The sequence below is a fragment of the Prionailurus viverrinus genome, chromosome D1 (genome assembly GCF_022837055.1).
Source record: "Prionailurus viverrinus isolate Anna chromosome D1, UM_Priviv_1.0, whole genome shotgun sequence".
Classification (NCBI taxonomy): domain Eukaryota; kingdom Metazoa; phylum Chordata; class Mammalia; order Carnivora; family Felidae; genus Prionailurus; species Prionailurus viverrinus.
Window position 1 is genome coordinate 67,222,382 of NC_062570.1, and position 23,145 is coordinate 67,245,526.

The window sequence follows — 23,145 nt, forward strand, 5'->3', positions numbered from 1 at the left end:
GATGGTCAAATAGGTGTGTTGGGCTAAACAAAGTCAAACAGCTTTCTTTACTATGGGACTCTCTGCTAGTAGAGATTGTGCATGAATCACCGTAAGGGATTATTGTGTGCAGCATTTTCCAAGCCTTCTGTCCTTTTTTTTAAAATTGTTTTTAATGTTTATTTGTTTTTGAGAGAGAGAGACAGAGCATGAGTGGGGGAGGGGCATCAAGAAAGAGAGAGACAGAGAGAGACAGAGAGAGACAGAGAGAGAGAAGAGACACAGAATCTGAAGCAGGCTCCAGGCTCCGAGCTATCAGCACAGAGCCGGACGTGGGACTCAAACCCACAAACCATGAGATCGTGACCTGAGCTGAAGGCAGATGCTTAACCGACTCAGCCACCCAGGCACCCCATCTTCTGTCCTTTTATGTTCTATAGACTACACTTTGGAAAATGCTTGTTTAGACTGAGGCTATCTATGGTCTGGTTTCAGGTGCAGAATAGAATTCCCTGAACTGGATCCAGGTAGGTTCTCAGATGCATGGGCTAGGATGCTCCCACTACAGCCCCAATTGAACCTCCTCCTCCCCCAAAAGGAAGGAATCACTTGCCCCACCTCCCCTCTGACAGAGCAGTACTAAGGGCTTGGACCTTTTCCCCCTATGCTTTAAGTTCATTCAATTATTTAATGAATAAATATCCCCCTCCCCCTAGGTTGCTTGTAGCTTGCTGATCGCAGTGTTTATGAAACAGCTGTGAGGACAGGTGGGTCATAATCTCTGGGTAGCTAAAGCCCAGCAACAGCCCGAGGATCATGTGTCAACCCTGTAATCCTGCTCTGCACACACAGGAATCATTATGTGGGCTTAGGAAGGCACAATCTCACAATTGGACATGAGGAGGTGACTCAGGCCCAAGTCAGGGCTGGAGCTAGCCTCCTGGTAAACAACTGACCCATCCTTTCTGGGCTCTTGTCCCCAGGATTTCAACAGCACCACAGAAATAGCCATTTTGCTCACGGTTATTTCCCAGACCCGTACCATTTGTCTAAGTCACTGTGTGGGTTCTGAGGCTTGCTTTTAGAGAACTGATCCTGTGGGTCACTTGAGGCAGCTCCACCATTCCCAGGGAGAGCAGCAGCTGCTGGTGGCAGGGTGGCCGAGTGCAGCCAGTGCCCAGGAGGCTAGTCAGAGCTGGAGGCCCTCGTGGGAGCAGACAGCGGCAGTAAGAGGGGAGGACGGGGCAGGTGGGCTCAGGGGGGTCAAGAGGGACATGCTTCTTTTCCGTGTGTGTGTGTGTGTGTGTGTGTGTGTGTGTGTGTGTGTATGTATGTGTGTGTGCACACACACGCATGTGCTCATGTACTCGGGATCTGGTAGAGCCTGTCCAGGCTGCCCAGTCACCTGTGATGTCAGATCCCTTCAGGGAAGAAAGGAAGGAGTGGGACAAGGCATGGCAGCTTTTCATCCTAGCCTGCTCCTGTACTAAGGAGTCTCCTCTCCTAGAGTCACTGTCCCTTTCCTGGGAAAGGAGGGAGCTGTTCAAAGCCCTTGCTCTTTTAGAGGAGGAGGGAGAGGAGGAGCTCTATTGATAACTGGGCTCAGCGCCACTCCTGTCAGTGCTGGGGTGCCTTCAGGGAGGTTGCTTTGGGGGGCCTTGTGAGGGAAGGCAGGTCAGGTTGTGCCGTAGACAATCCCCTAGGTAGAATGAACCTGGTCACCAGGCCAGGCCTGAGGAAGCAGCAAGGGTGATGGTGTGGCACGTTCCTGCTTGGCTGTCAGAGGTCTGGGCATTAGAGGGAGGCCGTGGCTTGTCTTCTGTGCTCGGTCAGGTCAGGAAGGCTGAATGAACTGTTGTGTTGGGGCAGCGGCTTTGTGTCTTGCTCTGGAGAGGGCTGAGAACAGGGCCAGGACACCGCGTTCAGCACGCAGCAGCTATGGATAGCTGGCATTACCTGGGCCCTTTAGGAGTCTTGGAAATTTTCCACTTACATTTCATATTCATGGAAGAATTTCCAGCCCAGGCACTTCCTGCTCTTGCTCACAGCAGCTCACAGATATGCAAAACAGAGACCTCCCACCCCAGCAGCAGCAGACAGGACCCAGCCAGCTGCATTCACAAGGACTCAGCTCAGCCTTCCGGGCATACACGGCCCATGGCCTGAGGGCCTCGCCTGTGTGGCATGCTCAGGATCAGCCATGGAGACTCCAGCCCCAGGCTCAGGTCTGTGTCATGGGTTCTGACAGTGGGAGCCTGGCAAGAGCAAGAAACAGCTTCATTTGTGTAAGGAGGGGATTTGAGTGGTACTGTGCTTCCATTCTGGAGGGGCTATGGTGCCATGAAAAGTAACTGTTGGTTGAAATGGTGGCATTTTATAGCTTTCTAACTTTGTGACACTTCTTTAAGCTCGTCACAGGGTGTCGTTTGTAACAGTGAGATAAGCTGTATCCCTAGCTGATTGAATTTATGGTTAAGCCTCCCAAGCCTGCCGGCTTCAGCTGACAAACGGTTGACAAACGGGTAAAAGCCAGGCTTGAAGAAGCAGCTGGAGCTGAAACTGCTTGGCATCTACAGAGCAGGCTTTCCTTGCATAAGCCTGCCCTGCCAGGTGTCTCTAGGTCTCAGAAGAGAGCCGGGCTGTGGAGGGAGGGTTGGCAGGAGGGAGCTGTCCGGAAGACAGATGTATAATGGGCTCCTAAGGCTCACTGACTTAGCCCAGCACCCCAGCTGGGTTACTTGATCTATACTAAGGTATGGAGTGAAGTCTTCACCACTTATTGAAGACACTGGTAATAATTCTGCAAGAGATTGACATGGCTTCTGCAACGAAAGGAATCTATCTCTATGGGGAAATGTTGCTATATGATCCTATTCTTGGGTCATTGATGTGCCTTGGGAATCTGGGGTGAGGAACTGTGGGATATAGCATCTTCCTGATAACTGACCACAGGACCTGTTTCACCAGCAACAAGTGTTGACCTTTCATGGAACCACGGTGGGAAAAGGCTGGTTTAAACTATTTAAAGAGAAAAGAAGATCTTTTGTAGAAAGATGCATCCCAAAATGTATGTTTAGTTGACTTCAGCGAGGTGAAAATGCTTCATGGAAAGACATGGCAGTCTGTCATAAGAGCCCTCAGGCACAAAGGACCCTCTACCCCATGCCCACTTCTGAGGAGGCCTGGTGGGCTGTGTCAGGCCTGGGTGTGTTTGTAGGGGAAAGGGCTATGGGGTAGGAAGGTGGTGGGGGGCAGTTTCTGTCCAGGGCAAGAGCTAATGCAGAGATGGATCTCAATGGTGTTAATTCCCTTTGCTGGCCAGTGTCTGATGTGGATTAGGTGGGAGAGGACCCTAATTACCAAAACCTGGGATGTAGAAGTTTGATTTTCTTCCTAGTTTCCTTTCATTAAAAAAACCTCTTCAGTCTATTTATTTTCTGGGGCACTTAGGTGGCTCAGTTGGTTGAGCGTCCAACTTCGGTTCAGGTCATGATCTCGAGTTTGGTGGGTTCGAGCCCCACATTGGGCTCTGTGCTAACAGCTCAGAGCCTAGAGCCTGCTTCAGATTCTGTGTCTCCCTCTCTCTGCCCTTCGCCTGCTCACACTTTGTCTTTCTCTCTCTCTCTCTCAAAGATGAATAAACATTAAAAAATATTTATGTTCTTTCTATCTTCTTTGTGTTTGTTAAAATGACATTATAACAGCATCAGTGATCAAAGTCAGATACTGCCTCACACATGCAGTCCTGTTATCTGGTCATCCGAGTATGTGTCTCTCTTCCAGCCCTTGTCTTTAAGGGAATGCATTTTCATCTCACTGCAACAAAAGCATGGGTACAGTTTTATGTATTAATTTTTTCATTACTGTTATTTCACAATATTTTTTATGTGATTACACTGTCCTCATAATTATAATTTTGGTTGCTTGACTTTTTTCTTCAAGTGAATGTGCTCTTATTTGGAGACTTTAAAGCTTTTTATATAAATAGTGCAGGTAAACATCTTTGTGCTTTTTCCTTCAGATTCTTTTCTTAGAAGCAATTTCTGGAACTGGGTTTATTCTGTCAAATGGTATGGATGCTTTATGGCATTTGCTGCCCCTTGCCCGGGCCCTGTTTGATGTCTACTTCTGAGATGCCCTGTGAGGTTGTAGAATGCTGCACTTGACCCGCAGCCTTAGAGTGGGGAGAGGGGTTGATGGGGTCCAGCTTCCTTTTCACCTAACAGCTCCCCCTGGCTCTAGTTCTGTGTCTTCCTCTCCATTTCTCTCTCTGTCACCTTTTTCCCCAAGCCCCGTTCTGATGATTTCCAGCTTCCCCTTCTGTGTGCTATCAGGATGTGGACGTCTCCACAGACAGCTCTGTCTCTTCCTCTTTGCAGGTCTGGCCTTCACTGTCTTGCTCTCTGCTGCTACAGATCAGCACAGTTACATGCCAACTTCCTCCATCTACAGCAGCTCCCTCCCACTCAATCACTTGGAGGGGAGAGGCCCAGGAAAGCTATCGTCCTGGGTGTGGAGGGAAGGAGGAAATTGGATTCACAATCGGGGGCTCACAGATGTACTTTGACTGGTGTTTGACCTGCTTTCTTCCTTCCTGTCTGTGTCATGAATTAGGCCCATGAGAACACCAGAGCAGCGAGCCTCCCTGGGCACCAGAAAGCTCTCTGGTATCTAGAAATTACAGCACTTAGAACTGAGAGCACCTTGGAGACTGCCTAGTCTCATCCCTTTATCTCACAGAGGAGAAAACTGTGAGGCACAGAGAGTGACTGTCCCAAGGCTGCTCAGTGAACCTCTCCTCCCCTGTAATTGCTTCCTTTCCTGGCCACACGGAAACGGGGCTCCTGTCTTACCTTCATCCTCGTCTCCCGGCTGACTAAACCTCTCTTTAAACCTTGCTCAAAGAAACTGTGGTAATAGGTAGACAGGACACCCTTCTTCCAGAGCTGCTCTAGTGAAGGTAGCTTGTTGATAGGATGCAGTATTCATTCATTCCGTAGGAGTGATGCTGGGCACAGCCAGGGAACCTACCCTGACACCTAACTGGACAAAGAGAAGCACTACAATGTAGTGGTTAAGAAGACAGGCATGGGGACCAGGTGCCTGCGTTCAAACCTCTGAACAGAGGCTCAGAGAGGAAAGGGGCAGAGGGCCAAAGGCTGAGAACAGCGCAAGTCTCTGCTCATTTAGTAAAAGTGTGACCCCGGGCAAGTTAGCTCTCTGTGCCTTTATTTTCTCATCTGTAAAATGTGAATAATAGGATTCACTGAGTTAATAAGTAGAAAGGGCTTGGCAGAGTGTACCTATTAATAAGTCCTATATAAATGTTAAAAGAAAGACAGACAGGTAGAAAGAAAGAAAAGAAAGGAACAAACCAGGTAATTTAGGCCAGCTAGGGATAATAAGGAGCCAGTGTGAAGAGAGATAGGCCAAGCTTTGAGGAAGTAAGTTTTCAGCGGGGCTGTGAAAGGTAGAGTATCCCTGTCTCTAAACCTTTATTTTATTTGCTGTGTCTTGTTCAGAGTTCCAGAAAACTTGGGAGATGGTAGAACCGTCATGGTAGATTCTTTCTTTTCAGCAAAAGAGCGTGTTTTGTGTGATGAAGAATGTGGCTTTGGATCGCCCAGAGCACTGCGGCCATCTCATGAGACCTTAGGCTAATCATTAAGAACTTTGGGCTCTCATCTTCCCTTTATGCAGTGGGGAGTGAGGTTTGGTCATTGCTGTACCCAGATGGCCCCCTGATAGTCTGCAGGAGAGGGGTCTGAACTCTCCTATCCCTTCCCCGTCATGGAGACAAAGCCAGGAGAGGTAGGACTTCCAGCACGATGTGGGTCCCCTGTGTTCGGGACAATAGAAACACACGTAGTTCGGTCATTCTTTGACTTCTGAACATTTGCTTTCTCATGAAATGTGAGTGGTGCTATACCCTTCACATCCAATGACTTATGGAGCTAGTTTCTGAAGCTGGTGCACTGGGTTTGGTCTGGGGAATTCCGGAGTAAGACAGATGACCCCAAGGACCCTTGTTTTAGTAGCTTCTCCTCCCCCACCCCACTGACTCGGGCCATCTGGGAATTCCAGAGGCTAACGCTTGCTCTTTTTCTACTAGCCGAGATGCCGCGCCAGTTTCCCAAGCTGAACATCTCCGAGGTGGACGAGCAAGTCCGGCTCCTGGCAGAGAAAGTGTTTGCTAAAGTGCTCCGAGAAGAGGACAGCAAAGATGCCCTGTCCCTCTTCACTGTCCCCGAGGACTGCCCCATTGGGCAGAAGGAGGCCAAGGAGAGGGAGCTGCAGAAGGAGCTGGCGGAGCAGAAGTCCGTGGAGACGGCAAAAAGGTTTGTCCCCACAAGCCAGAGCACATGTGCGCAGTGGTGCAGACCCAGGCAGGCTGTGGGCATGTGTCTGAGATAGGGGGCCTGTCCCTGGGAGATGAGTTTATTCCTTAACCAAGACCCCTTAATTCACCACTTCTTTCTTGAAGGCCGTTTCCAGGCCTGTGTTTGGCAGAAAAGGTAAAAAAACACTTTTTCTCTGCTGCTGTTTGAACAAAAAATCATGTGCATAAATACGCACCATTTGCAAATGACAGTTCTATGATCCTTTTGGAAATTTGAAGATTTCTTGGGAAACATCAATTTTACTTCTTTTCATCGCTTGACAATTACTTTGCATTATTAAATAAGTCAGTTCACTATGTGCCAGGTGCTATATGGGGCACAGAGGATGCACTAATGAACAAGATATTTCTAGTCCCTGCCCTGTTGAGCTTACAGGTAGTTGGTCTAGACAACAATTAAGTAATGGGACAAATTAAATTTAAAAAATGACAAGTAATGTTAAGTGCTGTATCAGTGAGGGTCTAACCAGAAAAAACAGAAATCACTTAAATACTGGAAGGAGGATTTAAAATTCTTCTTTTTTTAAAGCTTATTTATTTTTGAGAGAGAGACAGAGCGTGAGCATGGCAGGGGAGGGAGGGGCAGAGAGAAGAAGACACAGAATGCAAAGCAGGTTCCAGGCTCTGAGCTGTCAGCGCAGAGCCTGACATGGGGCTGAACCCATGAACCATGAGATCATGACCTGAGCTGCAGTCGGACGCTTAACCGACTGAGCCACCCGGGCAGCCCTGGAAGGAGGATTTTAATGCAGGGAATGGTTGCTGAGGTGGCGGAGACCTGAGAAGACAAGCAGAGGGCAGGGAGGCAGGCCGGAGACTCAAAGCAGTAGGAAGCAGCTACCACTTGAGGCCGCAGGGATGATGGAAAGAGGCGGTGCTGCTGGAGCCCAGGGGGGAGAAGTTGGAACTGTGGTGGCCTTTTCGATGGAAAAGGAGCCAAGGAGGAGAGGCAGCAGCTGCAGAGATGCTTCCAAGGCAGAGATGGAAGCAGGAGATACCTAGCTGCAATCCTTCTGGCACCTTCCAGTTTCTCCCAGTGGTTGCCATTGGCCAAACCTAGCCAGAAGCCAGCTAACACAAAGCAGGAAACACAGGGGGGCAGAGGGGGAGCTTGAGAAGTGGATCTGAGGACAAGCAGGCCGAGCATGGGTGCTATGAAGTAGATGAGTAAAGTGTTGAAGGAGAGAGAGAGAGAGAGACCTCAGGCTGGAGGGATAGTCAGGGCTCAGGTCAGACTGGTCTTGTGCTCCCTGATGAGAAGTTTGGATCTTAAGTCCAAGTACAATGTGAAGCCCTCCTCCTTTCAGTTGATCTCACCCAGGAGAGCGGAATTAAAGAATAAAAGAACTTTGAGAAAAAGTCTAGTGGGGCTTTAGCTGGGTTCTTGGACCACCAGCATACTGCAGACCTCAGAGCTAACATGGTGGAACGTGAGCCCTGACTGTGACCTGGTCAGCAATCAGGTCCTTCCTAAGATATCTCCTTATTTTTAAAGGCATGCCCTCTGCTTTCTTGGTAGTATAGAATTTCAGTATTTCCTTCACTTTTTGGGAAAGAAGTAAAAAGGAAAGTACTGGTATAAAGGCTCCGCCATCCATAAAATAAGTGAGGGGCTCTGGGCCCACGGAGGGAAGGGGTAGTGGGTGCCGTTAGCCAGCTGTGAGTGCCAGCCTGTGTTAGGTGAGGTGGGGTGGCTGGAGGTCCAACAGTGTGTTCACCCCTGGAGGGTCAAGAAGAGGGGCGCCTGGGTAGCTCAGTTGGTTAAGCGTCCAACTTCAGCTCAGGTCACGATCTCGCGGTCCGTGAGTTCGAGCCCTGCATCGGGCTCTGGGCTGATGGCTCAGAGCCTGGAGCCTGCTTCCGATTCTGTGTCTCCCTCTCTCTCTCTGCCCCTCCCCCGTTCATGCTCTGTCTCTCTCTGTCTCAAAAATAAATAAACATTAAAAAAAATTAAAAAAAAAAGAAGAGCATGACTGTAGAGGCCCCTCATCCACACTGCACTGGCTTAACAGAGGGCTGGCTTTGTGGACTGAATGGTGTGCAGAACCTGCTGTGTCTTATGAATTGAGCATTTTCGACCCTTAATAATTGGAAGAGAAGAAGTGCTGGTATTTTTTATTATTGGGAATAGTGGGGTTCTGAGGCCAGTTTCATTACAGGGTGACACCGGGCCTCACATCTGCAAAAAGAGAGTGTACTCTTTTTATCAATGCCCAGGCTAACAGCAAAATGGAAACTTTCTTACTCTAAGTCCAAATGGTGCCTCATGATTTCCAGAAATTCTTCCATAGGCTGGCTCCTCTCCAGGAATTATGTTCTGTCCCTGCTCGTTAGGATGTGGTGGTCTTGGTTCGCATCTACATGCTCCCTAACACTGGAAGCTCCCTGAGTTCTGTATCTGGATCCCCAGGGTCCAGCCTAGGACTTAGGCCATGTTGGTGAGCAGTGGATGTGTGACAGAGAAAAGCTGTAGTATCTTCATAGATAGCACTTCAGGGTGGCTACAGCTCTCTGGACCATTGTGTTCTGTCACTCTCTAGTATGTTCTATGACCTTAGAAAATTAGGAAACGTCTCTGTGCCCTACTTTCTTCCTCATCTATAAAGTGGGGATGGTAACAGTAGCTACTTTTGTGGGGTGTTGTGAGGAATGAGGGAATTGACATGGAAAGGGCCTAGAACAGTGTCACAATAAGCCCTCTGTTAACTGTTCACTGTTTGCCTGACTTACTCCTGGGGAGACAGCATCAGCTACTGCTTACTGTGGGCTCAGTGCTGGGCTGTGTGGTTTGCTTTCATTCTTTAATCCCCACATCAAGCTTATTAATTGGATATTCTTATGGACTTCATTTTGCAGATGAGGAAACTAAGGCACAGAGAGGTTAAATTAACTTGCATGAGAATGCGGAGTGAGTAAGTGACAGAGCAGGGAGTAGAATCCACGACTTTTTTTTTTTTTAATGTTCATTTTTGAGAGAGAGAGAGAACACATGTGTGTGGGGAGGGGCAGACAGAGATGGGGACGGAGTATCTGAAGCAAGCTCTGTGTTAACAGCACAGAGTCCCATGTAGGGCCTGAACCCACAGACTGTGAGATCATGACCTAAGCAGAAGTTGGACACTTAACCAAGTCGGACGTTTAACTGACTGAGCCACTCAGGTGCCCCAAAGAACCCATGTCTTTTGAATCTAGAACCCCACACCTTGATCATGAGCCTATTCCATCTCCAGCCAGGGGCGGAGTCTTTGGTTCCACCCGTAGATGCTGGAATGACACTGGGTGCTGCTCCCCAGGGTATTATTGCCAGCTTTTGAATGAAATGAAGGAAGCTGGGCCAGAGCTCCCCAAAAGAAAAGCTTCTTTTCTGCCAAAGGATGGACTGATCCCCAGACTACCTGTCAGAAGTCCCAGTGTTCTCCAGAGCGGTACATCCCTAATTTTCTTTCAGCCTCACTGCTCAGTAGAGGCACCATTATCCAAACATTCAGATGTGGACAGTCCCTGGAGGAACCCTCTCCCCAGCTTCCTCTTTGTCTCTGGCTCCTCCTTGACACTCTGGAATGTAAGTGGTGATGTGGAGGCATCCTGCAAGGAGCCCACAGACCTAGAGCCTGCAGCACATCTCCAGATACCCAGAGTCTGTGGGTTTGTGTTTCAAACTGTGACATGAGAAGGGACATCGTTTGGAAAAAGCCCTTCCTCACCCTGGCTCTTCTGAGAAGCCTGAATATTCCTGGCACTTGGAGAAAGCCTTTCTTTACAACCATTGCCTTTTTCTCTTTTACGAAGCAAGCAAGCAAGCAAGCAAGCAAGCAAGCAAGCAAGCGAAGACTACTGGAGGTCTAATGTAAAGGCACAAACTAAAATCAGGAAATAAAACAGTTTCTTCCAAAAAGAAGAAAAACTGGATTGTGAATAAGAAAGATGAGCACCTAAAACATGGAGGCTGGCTCCAGGAAGCCAGCAGCTGTAAGAGCTGAGCTGGGTTCAGACACAGCCCTTCTAGGATTGGGGGCTCTTTCCAGGGAGCCAGTGATTCAGCCTACTCAGAGAAGCACTTGTTTTGCAGAGGCTGGGACCTCTGGTCTCCATCACTGCTCCCCCAGGCTGGGTGAGGAGGCCAGCAGGGACAGTTTGCTACTGGGCTCTACTTCCTTAGGAAGATGGCATTAGCTAAGACTCTGTTGGGACGTGGGGGTGGGTCAGGGGGTGGGTCCAAGAGGGGTGGACCATCTATGGAATCAAAGTTAGGGGGCAGAGAAAAGAAGACAGGAAAACCTGAGAAGTACCCAGAAGCTCTCTTTTGTTCACTCCTCCTTTTTTTTTGCCTTTGCTCACTTTGAATTTATCATTCTACTTAGCCAGAGCGCATCTACCCTACTAAAGTACAAAGTTGGAACTTAGCCAACACTGATGGTGACATGAAAAATGTCTGTGCAACCAAAATGTACATTAGTGCTCCCCAGCTCTCCCATTTCTTCTTTTTGAGCAGCTTTATTGAGATACAATCCGCATACCATACAACCCACCCATTTAACCTGTACAAGTCAGTGGTTTTTATTATACTTGCAAAGTTATGCAGCCATCACCACAATCAGTTTTAGAACATTTTTTATCATTCCCCAAAGAAACCCTAGTAGCTTTCAGCTGTCATGTCCCCAGTACTCTCGTCCCATCTATTTATTCTTACTTCATATAATAAGCTTGGTGATCTTGTTTCTTATCCTGTGACAGATTTAAGGAAGGAGACTAGAAGTGGGGAGAGGAATTTCTACAGGCAGGGTCATTGTGGTGACTGTAAGCTCAGGCGTGGGAGTCAAGGCCACTGAGTTCAAATGACGCCCATGTGTTAGTACTGAGTGCACTTGGGCGAGGTCTTCACTGCAGGAGCCTATTTCCTGATCTGCACAATGAGGGTAATAAAACACCTACCTTGGGAGAACTAAGTGAGCTAATATGCATGACTACTTAGGACAGCACTTGGAACATCATTAGTGTTCTTGTTTCTGTCATTATTATTTGACAGTCACCAGTGAGGGAGGAAACTATGAAAAGCAGACACAAGAATTTGAAGTCTTGGGACAAAATGCCTTTAAGCTCATGACTGGGTAACACGGTGATGACTCTGAGTCATCGAGAGAACTTGCAATTATGTTCGGCACGCTCTGATTAAGATATAGGAATTATGAATTTCATTTTAAAAAGCCACATCATAGTTGTTGTTGTTGTTTTTTAAATTAGGGTATAAAGGGGACAGACTTTGTCTGAAAAATGTAGCTTTCTAGAATAGCTGCTTTCCCAAGTAAAACAGATAAACAGATAGTTGTTATGAGTTGAGCATAGTACAGCTACAATGTTATTAAATCATTTTGTTCAATGAAATTTCTTTTTTTTTTAAGTATTTTTTGGGAGAACACAAGTGGAGGAAGGGCAGAGACAGGGGGACAGAGGATCTGAAGCGGGCTCTGCACTGAGAAGCTGACAGGCTGACAAGGCTGACAGCCATGAGCCCGATGTGGGACTGGAACTCAGGAACTGTGAGATCACGACCTGAGCCAAAGTTGGACACTCAACCAACTGAGCCATCCAGATACCCCCGTTTAATAAAATTTCTTAAATTAGGGCTATGCAACTTTTAAAATTCAGGGCCATTAACAAAGCAGCTTCATTTAAACCCGTTTGATTCATCTGCTTTTAAAGTTAAGAACAAAAAGCTGGGGACCTTGGGGAGGAAGGGCAATGGGAAGGGAGTTGGTGGGCAATGGAGTCCTACGCTTGGTCAGGAGAGAGCAGAGGGGGATAGTGACAAGGGAGGGCAGGTTATCAGAGGGAAGTGAAGGAAGAAACAGGGGTTGAGATTGTGAATTTTTACACCTGATAGGCTTCAAGTGTGCAATTCAAAGCCACCACCACCCCCCCCCCCCCCCGCCCCGAGCAGGCCACTGGTCACTTGGTGGGCACATGGAGTAAGTGCTCTCCACGGGGCCCAAGCGCCTGGCATTCCTTCTCCTAGTGTCTGCCCATCACGGAAGTGCACCATAGTCAGCTGTATCTGCTTTCTTCCTTCTGGATCGGCTGGGACCTTTGGTCTCAGTCACTGCTCCCCACTCTCACATGAATCACTGCGGTGACAGTGGAAGCAAGAGCAACAGCTGAGCCTCTGGAGGTGGGGAATGCCTGCCCCACCTAATGGCATTCCAATTAAAACTGTGAATAAATCTCTATGCTGGTTTGTGGCTCTTGCCCCAAACCTTTATTTAAGATAATTTTTTTTTAATGTTTATTTATTTATCTTTGAGAAAGAGAGAGAGGGAGGGAGAGGGGAAGAGAGAGAGGGGGGACAGAAGATCTGACAGAAGCAGGCTCTGCACTGACAGCAGACAGCCTGATGCGGGGCTTGAACCCACAAAGCTTGAACCCACAAGCTGTGAGGTCATGACCTGAGCCGAAGTCAGATGCTTAACTGACTGAGCCACACAGCCACCCCTCTTGCCCCAAACCTTTAAAGTGGTAGTTTTCATCTGGAAGGGTAGCGGCTACCAGAATGATCTGAGTATGTGAGAGGGAGGTTTTCAAACAAGCCTGCTCATTCTGAAGCGTTTTCCTCTCCCTTTGAGAATGATGCAGGGAGACATCTCTGATCCTGCTGCTTCACTGCTCCCACCCTCAGTGTGATTAGGTGTCTCCTCTGGGATCCCAAAATATCCAGAGCCTCTCACACACCAACGACATTGTGTGGTGACAGTCTGCTGAGTTGTCTGGCCATCTATGCCATCATCAGTCAGTCAGTCCCTGGAGTCCAAGGTGTATTTTCTATCTGTCTAGCCCTGGGGGCTGGCACTTGGTACTTTATTGAATAAAGTGACTTGTTGTACACATTTGAGAGCCTCTGGTGAAAGGTTTGGTCTGGTGACTTTCCCAGCCTTCAAGTCCTCTGGACAGACTACATAGGGGCAATGGGCTTGTGAAGGTCCCTGGGAAGATGCTGGCTATTCTCTAGAAGATTGAAGAGGGTCTTGGGGTTCTTAACTTGGGTTTAACACATGAATCAAATGTTATTACAGGAAGGCTTTGGGGTGCCCAGATGTTGAGGAGGGTTGGGAAATGGAGCAGGGTAATGATGGGGACACAGTGAATGGCAGGGGCAGCTGAGGGCCATAGAGCTGGGGGGGGAGGGGCACCAGACAGGTGCTAAGAGATACCACAATAACAGCCCATGTGACCAATTCGTGTCCTTGTATAGAGGACCTGTTTGGGCAAGAAGGTTCTTGTGACCCAGAAGTGCCATCCATTTCAGAGAGGACAAAGCTGCTCCTAGCCCCTTGGGCCCTTAGGCTTGGCCTGGAGCTGGTATCCTCACAGCCCCACACCCTGCCAGCTCTTTGGTAGGAGTGAGTTTCTGCCAGGTGGATGTGTGGGTGGGGGAAAGAGGGGGCGTGCCAGCTGTGGCAGAGAGAGCTGGCTTACTCTGATGCCCCAAGGGCTAGCACGAGGTAGAACAGGTGGGACTGTGGACAGACAGATCTTGGCCCATCATAAGGAAATGCTTTCTAACAGTGGCAACAGATCATGTTTTGTTCACCTTGTTTGTGTGCTTAGCACTGGCCTGGCCCAGAGTAAGTGCTTGGTAAGTGTTTCTTGAACAAATGATTGATTGCTGATGTCTTATCCAGAAATGTAATGAGCTGTCTGTCAGTGGAGGTATTCAAGCAGAGGCAGTGTTAATGAGAGGACTGGGGTGTGTAGTGTTTAAAATCCTTTCCAGCTAGGACACTCCCTTGTTCTATAATCCAGATAAAGCTTACTTTAAGCTTATTAAAAGACAACTTCTTTTATTGCTGTTACACATGCGGGGCTTCAGACAGCCTTGAGAGGGAAAGAAAGACAGGTGTGTGGACACACGCACATATTCAGTCACTCAGTTGCTGCTTTCCACCTTTGTTGGCTGAGCCTTGGTTGAATAGAATGGATACTAGATATGCGCCTACAGTAGACAGAATTTCTAAAATGCCCTCCCCAAAGATGGCCCTCCCTAATCTCCAGACTTTCTGAATATGATGAGACATCACTCAGCGATTATACTGTCATATGTAGCACAGTAGCAGACTTGAAGATAAGGAGGCTACAGAGGTGGACTTGATCTAATGACACACATATAAAGAGTAGGGGGCTCTCTCTGGCTGGTAGGAGAAGGGAAGTCAGAGAGGTTTGGAGCACAGAGGCAGCTATGCCTGGCTTTGAAGATGGAGGGGGCTGTGTGCAAGAATCAGAGAGCAACCCCTGCCCAGTAGCCAACCAGGAACAGGAACCTTAGTCTTATGGCCATGTGGAACTGGATTCCGCCAACAGCCTGGATGAGCATGCAAATGGATTCTTTCCCAGAGTCTCCAGATAAGAGCTCAGTGAAGCCAGCATCTTGATTTTGGCCTTTTGATACCTGGAGCATAGAGCCCAGCCAAGCCTACCCAGACTTCTCACCTACAGAACTGTGAACCAATAAATGGGTGTGGTTTTTAAGCCACCAAGCTTGTGGCAATATGTTATGTGCCCCAATAGAAACAATACAGGGCCCTCTCCTTGGGCTCCAGTTAGCTTTTCCAATGTTCTGAGATATAAGCTTAATGGTTAGCTCTTGTTACTCCAAGCCCTTGCCCAAGGTGAGCAAGCCCTGAGGAGTTGCCCCATCTGTTGTTTAACCTATCCCTGTGCCTGCAAAATCTGAGCTCCTAGCCCACAGATGTTCACATGTGACAGTCTGGCGCTCACTTGAAGACCAAGACAGGAGCCATAATGGATGTCTTCAAGAAGAACTCTTTGGGCACCTGCTGATGGGTACTGGCTTCCTCACTGAGGCAGAAGAATATGGACATTCCTAGGACAAGCCTGGTGGGTTCTTGGCTTAGGCAGCCTTCCAGCTTCCTGATTATACTGGGCTTTATTACCTTTCTTACCTGTTGCTCACCTTAGATGTTACCTTGCTTCTCCCTGGTGAGACTGGCCCTCAGGCAGCATTGGCTGAAGCATGGGGGTGAAGTTGGCAAAGAGACAAAACAGTGAGCTGGCAGGCATGTGAATGACACAAATGCCAGAGTCTTATGGGACCCAGCTGAACCGGTCAGAATGTTAGAGGGAGCCCAAAGTAATAGCTCTTCCTGTAGGTGTGAATAACCAAAAGATGCCAAAGTGAGAACTGTATTGGTCAAGGTAAATCTGCCTTTGAGGAATGATTGACTGGCATGAGTTGACATCTTCCTTGGGGGCATGTTGCTTAGCTTAGCTCTGTGGAAAGGATGGATGGCAGGCTGGAGAGAGCCTGGGTTGTAGGCTCCTGGAGTTCAGGCTGCCTTTCCTGAACAACTCAGTGCATCTGTTATGCAAGGCCCAAGATCAGGGCAAAGTCAAACTCTTGAAAAGGGGCTGCCTCTACTTTCCAGGTGTAAACAGCCTTGCCCCAAAGAGGTGATAACACAAGTGGGCAGATAAAGACCTGAGAGCCATGGCAAGTGTTGGGTGTATAGACAGAAGAGGTAAATGTGGTTCCTGAAAAATTAGCAACGGGCCTGTAAGGAGACCTGGTCAAGTGTCAGGAGGAAGGTAACCTCTTCCAGGTGACACATAAGGCCTGTTTGGAGATCAACCAATTTTTCCACCCCTTCTAGGTATCATGGCACCTAGAGGAGAGAGGGGTTCTGTGGGTCTGTGGGCCACTGAGGCCTTTGCTGGTGACTATAGGCCTTGGATATCCTGCTGAGTCCTCGGATGGTTTCTGGCATTGGGCACTGCTGGGTGGCTATGCTGGGGGCCTGGGGTCATTAAAGTCAGAACTCTTCCCAGGAGAGGGGAGTGCTCATGGCTTTACCTCATTACTGGTTAACTCCCTTCCTGGAGATCCTAGGACTTGGGGTGGTGAGTGTTCACAAATCATTGTAAATAAGCATGAGCTTGTGGCACTTTAAAACCAACCTATGCCCACTTCCCCGAGAGTTTGTAAAATCATCTTTTGGTGCTAAGTGACCAAAGGGACCTGAGATTGATGCTGACTGATCTCTTTCTCGTAACAGAGATACAGATCTGCACCTGTCCAGCAGTAGCAGCAGCCAGGATGGCACAGATTAGGCACAGGAAGGAGCAGAGGGGGTGACGGGGTGGATAAGTTCCCAGAGAGGTGGTAGGCTATGGGCTAACTGCCACCCTGCCCTGTGACTTTGTACAAGCCCTCTTCCATCTCTGGGCCCCTGACTCCTTCATGAAAAAAAGAGGTGGGACTAGTTAGTCATCATGAGCTCTTCTGGCTCCAGTGCCCCAAATTTTGAATGCTTTGAAATACAAGGTGGTTATCTGTCTGTGACCCTGTTCATTGTCCTTCCGAGGCTGTTCAGATGCTGGGACTCGGAGTTTGGGTGACTTAATATGGTCCTCACTCCTGCCCTTGGTGTTAGACCCCTGCAGTATGGTCTGCTCTCTGTCTCCCAAGACAGTTGCCTTCTCTAATGTTCTGTGTGCCCTGCACAGGCCACAACCATTTTTAGTGACCACAGGGAGGGGTATCTGAGGACTGTTCTGTACCTCAGGCAGAGAGATGTGTGCAAGAGGAAGGCATAATTGGCAACTTCTTTTTTAAAAATTTTTTAAATGTTTATTTTTGAGAGAGAAAGAGAGAGACAGAGACTGGGGGGGGGGGGTGGGCAGGGAGGGGCAGAGAGAGACAGAGACACAGAACTTGAAGCAGGCTCCAGACTCTGAGCTGTCAGCACAGAGCCCAGTGCGGGGCTCAAACTTATGGACCACGATATCATGATCTGAGCTGCGGTCAGAAGCTTAACTGACTGAGCCACCCAGGCGCCCATAATTGGCTACTTATTAATGGTAGGGCCAGTACCAGTGATTAATCAGAGGGAAATTCTCCTGCCATGTACATAACAAAGACTCTTTATCACTTGCCCCAATTAGTGACTGATGCTTCCCACTTTTCCTTGTCCTTGGCTTTTAGAAAGAAAAGTTTCAAGATGATTCGGTCCCAGTCCCTGTCTCTGCAAATGCCTACGCAGCAAGATTGGAAGGGTGCCCCGACAGCCAGTCCGGTCCTGTCTCCCACTACCCCTGTGTTCCCTGGAGCCACTTGCCAGCCCACGCCAGGGCCCTATGCCATTCCCGAGTTCCAGCGGGTCATCATCAGTGGAGATTACTGTGCTGGGGTAAGGTGTCTCCCACTCCCCATTCTCTACCCACTCCCCTGGGGGTTGTATGAAGGCTGATGGCCTTGTGCAGAGGCCAGGGTCCCCTGGGCCACTGGGGACTATGCCCAGCCCTGAAGCCTGGTATCGTCTGTGGGTATCTAGGAGGTGGCCGGCAAGAGGCACAGAAGTCTGAAGAGAAGGAGAGTCTTAGTAGAGGTTGTGGGGTATGGGTATGTCTAGGGTGCTGCTCATCCCCGTGAGGGGGGCCTAGGGTTGCAGGCTAGCACAGTGGGCTGTGGCTGTGGCCTGCAAGTTCCATGCATTCCCTGGGTCCAGAATGCTTCTCTCTGTCCCTGCAGCCCACTAAGGAAGATGCTAGCTCGGACCCCTCAGTGTTTCCAAGTGTTGAGTGGACTTGAAGTCCAGGTTTGCGTGAAATCAGTTATTACTTGTTCAGCTTCTCCTATGTGATTAGGCTCAGTATCCTTAAATACAGGCCAAACTCTCCCAACCAGGAAGAGGGGGTTTGAGGAGAAAATGAACAAGCTTGGTTTACACCAAGTCGGTTAATACAGTCACCAAAAATGTGCTGATTTTCCTGGTTGGATGATGCATTTTTATTGCTTACTTCTTTCTCTTTTTTTTCCCCAATTTTTAAATTTTTTTTTTTCAACGTTTATTTATTTTTGGGACAGAGAGAGACAGAGCATGAACGGGGGAGGGGCAGAGAGAGAGGGAGACACAGAATCGGAAACAGGCTCCAGGCTCTGAGCCATCAGCCCAGAGCCCGAGGCGGGGCTCGAACTCACGGACCTCGAGATCGTGACCTGGCTGAAGTCGGACGCTTAACCGACTGCGCCACCCAGGCGCCCCTCCAATTTTTTAATGTTTATTTATTTTTGAGAGACAGAGAGAGACAGAGCACAAGCAGGTGAGAGACAGAGAGAAGGAGACAGAATCTGAAGCAGGCTCCAGGCTCTGAGCTGTCAGCACAGAGCCTGACGTGGGGCTCGAACCCACAGACTGAGAGATCATGACCTGAGCTGAAGTAGGACACTCAACCGACTGAGCCACCCAGGTGCCCCTACTTCTTGAAGAGAAATATCAGTTAGTGCCAGGGTTAAGTTTGATTCTATCTCCCTGGCCCTCAACCAGCTACCTGTTGACCTCAATTGACCTTGTTGTTCTCTCTTCTTTTTAACAGTGGTTTTAGAATATATGATATATCTGAGAAAGCAAAGTAGCTACTACTCTTCTTATACATTACCCTGTAGTTTTAAAAAATATGTTATTTGTTTGAGACAACCCTCGTGTGTTTTCACACAAATAACCTATGTACCTACAATTAATTAGGCACATATAATTTGTTTATTTTTACACAAATGGTAGTTTACACATTATACTAAGTCTAGCTTTTTACACTTTACGGTACATCTTAGAGATAATGCCTCTCAATAGATAAAGAACTTCCTTGTTCTTTTTTTAAAAATATATATAAGTGCATAATATTCCACTGTGTGGATGTACCACACTTTAAGTTCTTATGGATGGGAATTTGTTGGATTGGAAACAATGCAGTCCTTCCCCAAAGAAGCAGTATCCTGACCAGGAGTCCTTGGTGTCTACCTGGCCTCTGACATGTGGGCAGAACAGGAATAGGGGGAGTTGAAGTAGACTGAAAGCCAGCTGAATGGGAGGATGTTGGCCTGGTTCAGTAGCTAGCTTCTTTCCATTGATTTCCTGGCACAGAGCCCCTGAGCTGGGCGGTTGGTCCCCAGAGAACTATGAGTCCATGAGAAACAGGCTGACCTTGCAGATCACCTTGGCCCCCAGTAGGCCCACTGTCAGCATGGGGCCTGCAGTATCTATAAGTGGGCCAATGGCTGGTCATTCCCTGGGATCCCAAGTACCCTCTCTAGCCATGGCCTGAGCCCCTTGCCAGGCTGAGTCCATTGGCTCTGCAAGGTGTTTGGCTTTGTCATTGGCAGGGACATATTTTTGTCTAAGGTTCTAAGGTGTTTGTGTCTTCTCACCTATTCCTGCTACTCTCAGAAGCCATCCACTGGAAAGTGTAAAATGGAATTAACACACTCTTATGGGGACATTTGGAATCAGGAAAGGAGAAGTTACTTTCTTAACCAAAGTGAGGAGCAACATTTAGTGAAAGTATAAAAACATGCATGGAAAAGATATACACCAACTTCCTTCCTCTGAGGCTGGAGTAGGGTGAAGGAACAAGGAGGGTAGAGTTTTAGCTATATCTATGATGATTTATTTATTCATGTATATAAGAGATCTGGAACAGTAATGAAAAACATTAAAAGTTTAGCTCTGGAAGGTAAACACATGAGTGTCTGTCATATTATCTTCAGTGCTGTCTTTATGTTTAAAGTATTTTAAAACTAAAAATGATTTAAAAATTTTTTAAGGTTTATTTATTTTGAGAGAGAGTGAAGGAGAGTGAGTCGGGTGGGGAGGGGCAGAGAGAGAGGGAGAGAGAGAATCCCAAGCAGGCTCTACACTGTCAGCACAGAGCCCGGTGCGGGGCTTGAACTCATGAACCATGAGATCATGACCTGAGCCGAAATCAAGTCAGACGCTTAACGGACTGAGCCACCCAGGTGCACCAAAACTAAAAATGATTTTTAATTAAAGCAGAGAGGAAAAGTTCCAGGAACACCCCTGCCACCCTCCCCACCCCGGCGCCCCATGCTCAACCAGCATCTGGTACCTCCCTCTGCTGTGTCACTTACCTCCTGTTACGACTGTCTGGTTAGTGGCTTGTCTCCCCAGACACATTCATGTTTCTGCCACACACATCCTTGCCAAATGCACAGAGGTAAATGAGCCCAATGGAAGGTGGGAATTTATCTTGTCTGTCTTTGAGTACGAGGCAGCTCTGGGAAAGCAGAACATGCTTAGGCTTTGGGACCCAGTCAGATCAGAATCCGAAGTTTGACTTTGTAATTTCTGGGCCTCTCTGGGCCGTGGTTTCCCCATTTGTAAAATGGGTTGCTGTAAGGACCAAAATGAAATCTAACACTTGTCAACAAGCACTTGTTGCCTGGGTGAATTGAATGATTAACACACGAATCAGAAGCCAAAGCAAAGCAGCAGACAGAGCGTGCAGAGTTTTTATTTTTCCCTCTGAGGGACTCAGGTGAGTCCCTCATGTGAAAGCGATGATACTCACCCTCTGATCAGACATATGTTCTGGCCTTGCCTCTTCATGTTCAGGATGCAACAGCAGGCTTGTGGTTTAATCAGCAGGACTTGGGGCTGGCCTTGGGGGTGCAGGCTAGAGTACCTGCCTCTTCCCTAGTCTCTGGCAGCCGTAACTCTCCTCCTGTGCCAAGGGTCCCCAAGACCACCCCTGGGCTCAGTGATTCACTAAGAGGACGTCTAGGACCGAGCACACAGTTATACTCAGGACTAGGATTTATTATAGCAAATGGATGCAGAGCGAAGTCAGCACCGGGAAAAGGTACAAGGGGTGGAGTATGGAGAAGCCAGACTCCTCTCCCCGTGGAGTCACCAGAACATACTTAATTCCATCAGCATTGATTTATGACAAGTTTGAAGTGTCGTCTACCATGGAAGCTCATTAGAGACTCAGCACCTAAGGTTAATAAAAACGTTGTCTCCCAGACTCCTTGAGGAAATCAGGTGTTCGACATAAACCGAGCATAAACTGTACAGTTTAGGCTGGGTGAGCTGCTCGTATGAGTCAGTGGGAGGAATGCCGCCTGAAGCCCAAGTTCCCAGCCACCAGCCGAAAGCCAACTTTACAGTAGATCTTGTTAAGGACAATGGTCTCAGGCCTGTGATGCGGACTCTTCTCTGCACACCTCCTTCTGCAGATCACCGTGGAGGACTATGAGCAGGCTGCCAAAAGCCTAGCCAAGGCCCTGATGATACGGGAGAAGTATGCCAGACTTGCCTACCATCGCTTCCCACGGACCACGGCCCGGTACCTGGGTGACCAGAGGGTAGACAGTGCACCTCCAGAGGAGGGCCTCCCAGGTGGGTGCATGTGGGTCCCAAGTGGGGCACGGCCCAAGAATTGGTACTGGCTGGATGTATTCTCTTTGTTCTGGCTGGATGTATTTCTCCCACATGGTGTTTTAAGGGCAAGGCTCTGGTATTGGCTTCCCACACCCACGTTTGCTGGTTTCCCCAATGTCTGATTCTGTGCGCACTGTGTACCCGACTCTGGGCAGAGCTGAGCTATAGAAGTTAAGAGAGAGGCAAAAGATAGTCCCTGAGCTAGAGAATCCTCCAGAGACATAGGCAATCTCATTCTGGGTGTTTAACACAACACCATCAGACAATAAATGTTGAATTGCTGGTGGGGTGGGGTAGTGTGGGGATAGATGCAGAGTGCATGTTCTGGGGGTAGGGAAAGTAGGCTTTGACATCAAACACACCTGCATTCTGGTCTCAGCTCCACCACATTCTTGGGCAAGGTATTTCGCCAGACCTCAGTTTCTCAATATGTAAAATGGGAATAATACCTATGCCTTGGGCCTGTTCTGCAGCGTTTGGGGAAGAGGAGGTCAGAGATGGGAGGATGATTTCTGGTGGAGACTGGCCTGTGAAGGACATAGGAGCAGTAGAGGCTGTAAGTTAGGTAACGTGAATGAATACAACAAGAAACCACTATCTGTGAAGGTGGTGGTGGGGGATCAGATGAGGGCCTGGTGGTCTGTGCCAGTGCCCAAGGATCTGGCTGCCTGCTGGGTGTAACTGCTGTCGACAGGTCTTCTCCTGCCTGGGTTTTCCTTGCAGCTCTGAGACCTGGGCTTTGGGCATCTGTTGCTACCTGGGACCCTGGGTGTATCTCAACACTTCGGGGCCCATTTCCCTATCTGTCTGAGGCAAGTTGATGCCATCTGCCCCAGTTTGGGCAAGGGCAGACAGGAATGACTGTCAAATGTGTACTCTATACAAAGCAGAGTACCCCGGGGGCTGGAAATGAGCGTGGTGAGACAGAGGCTGTGGCTTCTTGCAGGCCTTGGTCCTGCCTGCATCTCACAGGCCCCTGGCACACTTTAGGCACTCCTGAGCTAGCCTGGGGCTGTGCTGCTTCAGCCCCTGTGATGTCTCACTCCTGCTCTGGGACAGTCTGTTCTGAGCACTGAATGGAGGACACTGCCTTGGTTGCTTTCTTTGATGAAGATTCCAGGGAGTGTCCCTAGCTCTCGCTGGCATCTGAGAAGGTGGGCTCTATGTGGGTTGGTTGATGTGCAGAGTTGAAGCCCCCAGTTTTACTGCTATTTAGTAGAACCCATTCCCTGGCCAGAGACAGAGCTTATCAAGAGTTAGGAATACTCATTATAAGAGTAATGAGAACAATGTCCTCTAATTTATGGGTTAGGCGTTACTGTTACAAAGCATTTCTTATGCCCACTTTTGCAGCCTTCACCACAGCCCGTTAAGGCAGGTTGTGTTTTTCTCAGATGAGCAGACAGGATCAGAGAGCTGAAGTGGTTTGTTCGGTCTCATAGCTGGGAAATAGCCAAGAGGTGTTTTCTGCTTCCTGTGGGCTAACAGCTGTGGGGACAGATAGCTCTGTCGTTGCCATTCCCT

General features: G+C 48.5%; 1 protein-coding gene across 8 annotated transcripts in view; it reads left to right on the top strand.

Annotated features, from left to right (window-relative positions):
- The window catches only part of AMPD3 (adenosine monophosphate deaminase 3), a 60,283-nt gene that overhangs the window by 16,476 nt on the left and 20,662 nt on the right, over positions 1 to 23,145 (top strand). For 5 of the 8 annotated variants that reach the window (XM_047877631.1, XM_047877637.1, XM_047877635.1 and 2 more), the window contains exons 2-4: positions 6,092 to 6,317; positions 17,370 to 17,574; positions 21,417 to 21,579. In XM_047877631.1, coding sequence (XP_047733587.1) covers positions 6,092 to 6,317; positions 17,370 to 17,574; positions 21,417 to 21,579 — 594 coding nt within the window. Of the gene's footprint in view, positions 1 to 489; positions 507 to 2,103; positions 2,205 to 6,091; positions 6,318 to 15,039; positions 15,266 to 17,369; positions 17,575 to 21,416; positions 21,580 to 23,145 lie in introns of those variants that run through there. The other 3 variants (XM_047877638.1, XM_047877632.1, XM_047877639.1) reach the window with 3 other exon arrangements.